This window comes from Apis laboriosa, unplaced genomic scaffold (genome assembly GCF_014066325.1).
Source record: "Apis laboriosa isolate Shangri-la unplaced genomic scaffold, ASM1406632v1 scaffold26_cov146, whole genome shotgun sequence".
Taxonomy (NCBI): Eukaryota; Metazoa; Arthropoda; class Insecta; order Hymenoptera; family Apidae; genus Apis; species Apis laboriosa.
The window spans coordinates 3623195-3630707 of NW_025222592.1; the positions used below are offsets into that span (position 1 = coordinate 3623195).

At 23.2% G+C, this 7513-nt stretch overlaps 1 protein-coding gene across 3 annotated transcripts in view; it reads left to right on the forward strand.

Annotated features, from left to right (window-relative positions):
• Positions 1-4313, forward strand: part of LOC122713784 (Y+L amino acid transporter 2) — a 28682-nt gene extending 24369 nt beyond the window's left edge. The window contains exons 6-12 of one of the 3 annotated variants that reach the window (XM_043934552.1): positions 554-677; positions 1038-1238; positions 1580-1654; positions 2548-2707; positions 2789-2881; positions 3241-3296; positions 4080-4313. In XM_043934552.1, the coding sequence (XP_043790487.1) occupies positions 554-677; positions 1038-1238; positions 1580-1654; positions 2548-2707; positions 2789-2881; positions 3241-3296; positions 4080-4082 (712 nt within the window). In that variant the 3' untranslated portion in view covers positions 4083-4313. Of the gene's footprint in view, positions 1-553; positions 678-1037; positions 1239-1579; positions 1655-2547; positions 2708-2788; positions 2882-3240; positions 3324-4079 lie in introns of those variants that run through there. The other 2 variants (XM_043934551.1, XM_043934550.1) reach the window with 2 other exon arrangements.
• Positions 4314-7513: the final 3200 nt, after the last annotated feature.

The following is a 7513-nucleotide window of genomic DNA, read 5'->3' on the forward strand; positions in this document are numbered from 1 at the left end:
TAACATTTTCTAAATTTATTTGGAAATAAATTACAAGATGATTGATAAATTTATTAAAATAGATAAATATATTTTTCAATTATTTTTAAATTACAAAATAGAGAAAAATTAAAAACAAAACTACACTTATTGATTTCTTACGTAGAATGATTTTTTTTCTCTTTTTTTAAAGAAAAATCTTTTTCTTTTTTATTTTTAGAAAGATATAATATTTTATTTATAATATATAATATTTCTATTACTTATTGCAAAGATTTTAATTTATTAAACTAACTTCTTTTTACACAAATCAACACTAAATAATAGATTCATCTAAACAATTATTTGAGTATCTAAAAGTTTTGACCACAGTTTCATGCAATAATTAATAGATGCTATTGCAACAATTTCGTGTATCTATTAATTAAAATAGGGGGTTTTAATCGATTTGCACGAGATCAAATTGAAAATTTTTATCCTACGTTGCACAAAATTAAATATTTTCGATTCTCATAAACAATTAATTGAAAATGATTTTTAGATTTTTTTATATTTTCTTCTTTTTTCTTTTCAGGAATTTACCAAAAGCTATTGCAATCTCGTGTGTCCTTGTTACCACAGTCTATGTTTTTGCAAACATGGCATTTTATACGACACTGAGTCCGGTGGAAGTTCTTGGCAGTGAAGCTGTCGCTGTTGTAAGTTTATACAAAAAATAGAATGAAATTAAATTCTTATTTCATTATTATATACTATTATATATATATAATTATTAAAAAATTGATTTTGGATATATAAAAATTTAAACAATAATTTAGAAAAAAAAATTATGATTATTTTATTTATATAATAAATTAATTTCAAATAATGTTAGTAGACAGGAGAATTATTAATATATTTTATAAATAATATTATATTACTTAAAAAAGTGAGAACAAAAAATTAAAAAATTATTAATAAAAAAATTAATTCTTTATTGCAATGAAATAAAAAGAAAAAAGAATTATAAAATAAAACTTTATTACATAAAAAACAGTGATTTTATTTATTTTTTTCAGACCTTTGCGAATCGTTTATTCGGAATGTTTGCTTGGACGATACCAGTATTTGTCGCTCTTTCCACGTTTGGTGCCGTAAATGGAATTCTTCTTACTTCCTCCAGACTTTTTTATGCTGGCGCTTGCGAGGGTCAAATGCCTGAAATATTGACAATGATTCAAATTTCGAGGCTCACACCTACTCCTGCTGTTCTTTGCATGGTATATCATCTTTTCTATTATTTCTCAAATTAGAAAAAAATTTTTAAGACAAATATGATAATCATTATTTAAAAATATAATAATAAATTTTTTTTTATTCTTCTTTATATTTGATTGAGAATTTTATTTTTGTATTTTCTTTTATATTTTATTAAACTATTAGATATCAAAGATAATAATTCTTAAATTATATAGAAAAATATTTAAATTTTTTAATTAAAATTATTTTTTTTATCTCTTGAGAGAAATGAGGTTTTTTAAAAATATTGACAATAATCTACTAAGATTGAAGAAACTTATCAATGTGAAGGATGATTGAAATCTTGTTTAATCTGTTGCAGACTTTGTTGTCAATGCTATACCTTTGTTCTTCAGACATTTTCGCCCTCATCAATTATGTTGGCTTTGCTACTTGGGTATGTAAGATTTACTATAAGAAATTAAAGAACAAATTTCATTTTATTTTATTCTATATAATATTCTAAAAGCATTTAAAAAATTATATAAATTCTAAAGAAATTTATTACAATATAATATCTTTTTTTATTTATTTTTTTTTAGAATTAAATTTTCACAAAATGTTATCTATTAAAAATTTATTTAAGATATTGTTTATTTAGAATTTTTCATTCTTCATCCATTTCTCATAAAAATAAATTTCATATTTATTTTGGACAAAAAAAAAATGAAAAAATACTACTATATCAAAATTATAAAAAAATTAGAAATTATTAAGATCTCTTCAAGAAACTTCATAATATTATTTTGACAAAAAATTTTTTTATTCGAATGGTTATTGAAACTATAATACGAAACCGTTTGCACAGTTCGCAACAATTCTAATAAAATCATAATTGTTTCTCATTATATTCCAAGAAATTGCATTGAACATAGGCCACATGTAGAACACTAATACCTGTCTCACTACAAAGCGAAAATTATTAACAACCGGACGAGTGACAATTTTCTAATTGGCTCATAGTGCTCAGTATAATTGACAATATTGTCCGACTTTATAGCGGGATATAAAATATACTTTGTCATATCGTCTGACTGTTGCTTTAAAATACTTATAAACACACATTTATTTTGCTCATTTGCTAAAATGTGATCGTTTGTTATCATTCTTTGTTTTAATTCTTATGATTATAAAAATTGAGATGCAAACAAAAATTTAATGAAACTAGAAAAATAAGGAAAAATACAATAGAATAAAAAATTGATGATATTAAAATATTTTGAATTTTATTTAATAAATAATAAAAAATGTAAAAAAATATAAAAAATGGAATACTTTTTTTTATTGCAGTTAAGTATAGGTGTCTCTGTTTTGTGCCTACCATGGTTGAGATGGTCTCAGCCGAATTTGTCTAGACCTATCAAAGTGAATCTTTTCTTCCCCATAATCTACATCCTTGCAACTCTCTTTGTAACTATTGTACCCATGTACGCCAGTCCTGTGGAAACAGGTATATTTCATCTGGAAAGATTTTTTATAATACTTTATTCGATGGATATATTAAATTTAAAATAAATTTGATTTCTTTTAGGATATGGTTGCTTGATGATCTTCTCATCCATACCTGTATATTTTATATTTATCGCGTGGAAAAATAAACCAAAATTCTTCCAGAAAGGAGTCGGTAAGTATAAGTTAAATAAATTTATTAGAAGAAAAAATTCCATTACAAATAAGATACAGAATAGACCTAATATCTTATGGAATTTTGTATTTCAAATTTGGATCGTGTGAAAAATCAGAGATTTTTATATATGCATAATTCTTTTTATATTAGCACTGATGATAGATCTGTTTTATACGTAGTTTGTGGTTCTATTAACAAAGAAAAATATCTAATTGGTTATTTTGATAAACTGAATTAGTTTGATAGTTATAGTTGAGTTTTTATAGTTCTTCTTAAGTTATCTTTATGTTAAGTTATTGAAAAAAAAAATAGGATTTTTTGTTCCGTTTCTGTTTAATTGCAATCTATTCCCGCAGGCGCCGTTACCAAAACATTGCAGAAGATGATGGTAGTCGTCGGACCAAAGACTAAGGTTCAAAAAAGAAAAGATACACTTTAACATAATTTAATTCTCTTCATGTCACGCATGTTTAGCATTTATTAATTTTTAACATCGATTCGCCTAAGCTTATTGTTCTTCAATTATCATGCATGTTTATTATTATTATTATTTTATTTTATAAGTATAATTTTAATGTATATATTTTTAAATATCAGTCTTATCATCTTATGTAGTTTTTTTAGTGTATTATAATTTTCATATTCATAATGTTTAATTGTTTAAGAAAAAAATATTTTATCAATATTTTTTTTTTAATAATAAATCTTTATAATATGGTTTTCTTCAAATGTTGAAATTTTCAGCAAAATTTTTTAAATTGTATTTCGTCTCAATTTGCTCAACATTATTCTCTTTTATGTTTGCATGTTGCACTCACATAATCAGTATCACGCACACTACTCGTACAGTGCTCTTATACAGAGTATCGTTACTAATTATGACTAATTATTGATTATGAAATTGGTATAACGAAGTCCGACTGCAGATTTTTTTAATTTTTCGGTCGTAGTGTCGTCAATCAATTGATTTTGAAATCTATTGAGTTACAATTTCGAATTAATCTTAAATTATCTCTTATTTAAAACAATAAGTTGAAATTCTTGAAAATAAAAATTATTAAATTTAAAAAAAGAAAATTAAAATTATTTTCAATATTTGACGATACCACATTAGGATTTTTACTAACCATCTTTTTCTAGAACGCACAATTTAATATGAATTAAAAAACTAAATAATTATAATTGTTGTTTTCAGTAAGCACCACAAAGTTCCTGCAGAAAATAATATTGGTCGTTGGCAAGTCGAAACCCGCTCAGGTTTAACCGCATCTAAAACGGATCCTCAGTCTTCACAACGATGACTTCTTATTCCAAGAGAACCAAACATTGCTCAGAAAGCAATGTTTTTTATTTCAAAAATATTTTTTCATATTTATCTGGAGAAAAAAATTTGAAAAATCTATGTAGAATTTGAAATAAGACTCCAAGTTCATATATTATCATATTTTTTTATCATATAATTGAGTCCAAAAATATTTGATTAGATTAGATATCTATTTTTTATTAATATTTTATGAAAATTTTATTTTTTTATAAAAATATTTTATTTTATTTTTTTTATAAAAAAAATAACTTGATATCAATTTTTCATATATTTATTATTTTATTCTATGATGAGACTTTGATTATTTAAAAAGAAAATAAAAAGCATAGTGAAAAATCATATTTTAAAAATTATGTATTATAGAATTTAGAGTCTAATATTCTATAACAAGTTCTACAATAAATTCTCAAATTTATGACAGATTTAATAAAAAAGATATAAATTTCAGAATAAATACATTCCAACGTTACTAATTATATCTCAAAATCTAATATCAATTTAAATAATATTTGTTTCTCTGAGCATAGAAAGGTGTCCTGACTAGAGGCAGCCATATCAAATCAGGACGCCTGTTAATAAATAATCTTAAAGACTGGTTCTCTCGTCTGGTTGTCATCTTTGCTAAACTGGTATGAAGATTTCCGCAGTAATTTATCATTGACGCGTTTCCAAGGAAGGCATAACATCATAAATAACTAATGACCACAATATTGTATTTTAACATAAAAAAACATTGACAAATAATTGTCAAAAGGAAATATGATTTACTCCTTCATTGAAAACGTGGATACGATTTGAAAGAGACATTTTATTGTTATTATATACCATTTCATTGCACATTGTATCATCATTTTTTGTAATTCCAGCCTTCGTTTCAAATCTTACATTACTGAATAGTAGTTTTTTAATTCATCTTTGACTGTAATTAATTTATTTCTTTCTTCTTTTCACTTTTTATAAATATTTAAGGACATTAATTTTTTGTAGTCCAAATAATAGATACCAACTTGTTTCAAATTATTTTTATTATATGTATGTTATGTCTATTTTATGCATATTTATAATTATATAAGATATTAAAATTAGAAAAAAAAATAAAAAATAAAACAAAATACGAAAGACAATTCTATGTTGGACTACAGAGGATTAATTATATGGTTTTATATTATATTTATGTATTTTATATACAGTATGAATATCAGTCACAATTATACTTTTTAATTAAAAAAAAAAAAAAAAAAATAGTGAAACGAAGGATGGGAATATTTTAACGCGCTGGCACTCGATCGCATAATATAATAATCATGTTTTACTGCCACTATTGTTGGCGCGTACATTGTAAGTACATTATAAACACATCATAGATTTATGAAGCTCTAATTTTGCGAGAAAAATTTCAATCTTCAATAAGAAAACCAGACAACCACTCGAGTTACTCTGACTATTTGAATTCCTTTTAATTTACTTTTATTAGATCATGTGTTTAATCGAAAATCTAGTTTTGCATCTGTTTAAAGAACAGAGCAAACTTACGAGCATACGAATTTTAGGATTTTTATACTTTTTTAAGCATAAATTGAAATCCTTAAGAAAGTTTTTAGTTGATCACCTAGAATTCATATGTTTTTAATGATTCCTTTTATTTCCTTTTTTTTTATATAATGAATGCATGCAGTATGAATGTATAAGAAATACTTTGTAAAGAATTGTGAAAGATTGTATTAGATATAATGTGAGTTTTAATCTTCAACTGGTAGGATAGGCTCAAAATAAAGTTTTTAAAATCTTATGTGTAGATATATATAATTGTATTATGCATATATTGTATTACGTTAGATAATATTAGAAATATGTACAAAATGTGAATTTATTCCATAAATGAAAGTTTATTTTTTGTACTTGATGGAAGAAATATAGTAAATAAGAATGTTACAAATCTACTATATGAAATATAATATAATATATAAAATATAATACAAAATATATAATCATCAATTTGCTTTATTAAATATTATAATTCAATAGTAATTCCACTGCATTTCTTCCATCTATATAATAATAATTATTTACTATTTTGTATTATTTTATCTTTAATTTACCTCGAAACATGAAACGTACTATAAAAAAATTGATTTGTAAAAAAAAAAAAAAAGAAATAATGAATTGAATTAATTAAAATGAAAGAGACCTCAGCCAGTTGAGGATTGATGATTCTGCTTATATTTAACCGTTGATACAACGAAAAAATTGCAGAATATAAATGTCGAAAAACTTTCCTTTAATTTTTATTAAATATCAGACAAAATATTGAAAGAAGAAACTATCAGATAGCTCGTAAGATTGTCCTGTCCAATTAACGAGTCTCATTTAGTCAAACTACTTAATGCTTTATCACATCTTCCATCATTCATGAATGTCATTGTTTATGTATTGTGATTTTTATGTATCATGTGCATATATACATGAATATTTTTATTTTTGTAAATATTAATTCTTTGAAACGACGCACGGACATTTCAAGTAAAATTTAGGAAAATTTCTTTCTTCACAGATAAAATTTAAAAATGCGACGATTATGTAACTTATTTTAGTATTTTAATATATCCAAAAAAAAAAAAAAAAAATGACATATTAGATACAAATTGTTTCTTATATACATATTGCTTTTTGCTGATCTAAAAAAAGTTATCATGTCGTTGCATTTTTTTCAACAGTTTTTGATTTTTTTTAAAAGAAATGAAGAAAGAATATATGACCAGTGATTTTATTTATCTTCTGAAAATTTTTACAAATTTTGATAGTTTTTAAAATTTTAAAGTTTTTTAATGAACAAAAATCCATTAAAATTTTTAATCAAGAGGATTATTTGAAAAAAAAAGGAACAATGCGAGAAATGATAAAAATTACTTTTATCAAAGTCAAGAGAAATGATAAAATTTCAACATATCTATAATAAAATTATTCTAGGACCAAGTTTTTTCTAAAAAATGTTCTCTTGGAACCAAAACTCGCCTAATGAAAGAAACGTCTTGTTGCGTCCATGCATAAGATTTTAAAGTAATTTAATTTTATCAAAACTCGACGATTCGCTTATTTCAAATCTTTTTTTCAAAAAATATATCTGATAATCAAAATGTCTAATGCTCAATATAATTTTTAAATAAATTTATTTTTTATTTGAAAAATAAATAGAAAATATTCTCATAAATAAAAAATTAATTTCTATATAAATATTTCCATTGAAAAATGTTAGTTGCATAGAAAAACGAATCGTTGATGTTCTTGATTACAATTAAATTTAGTTT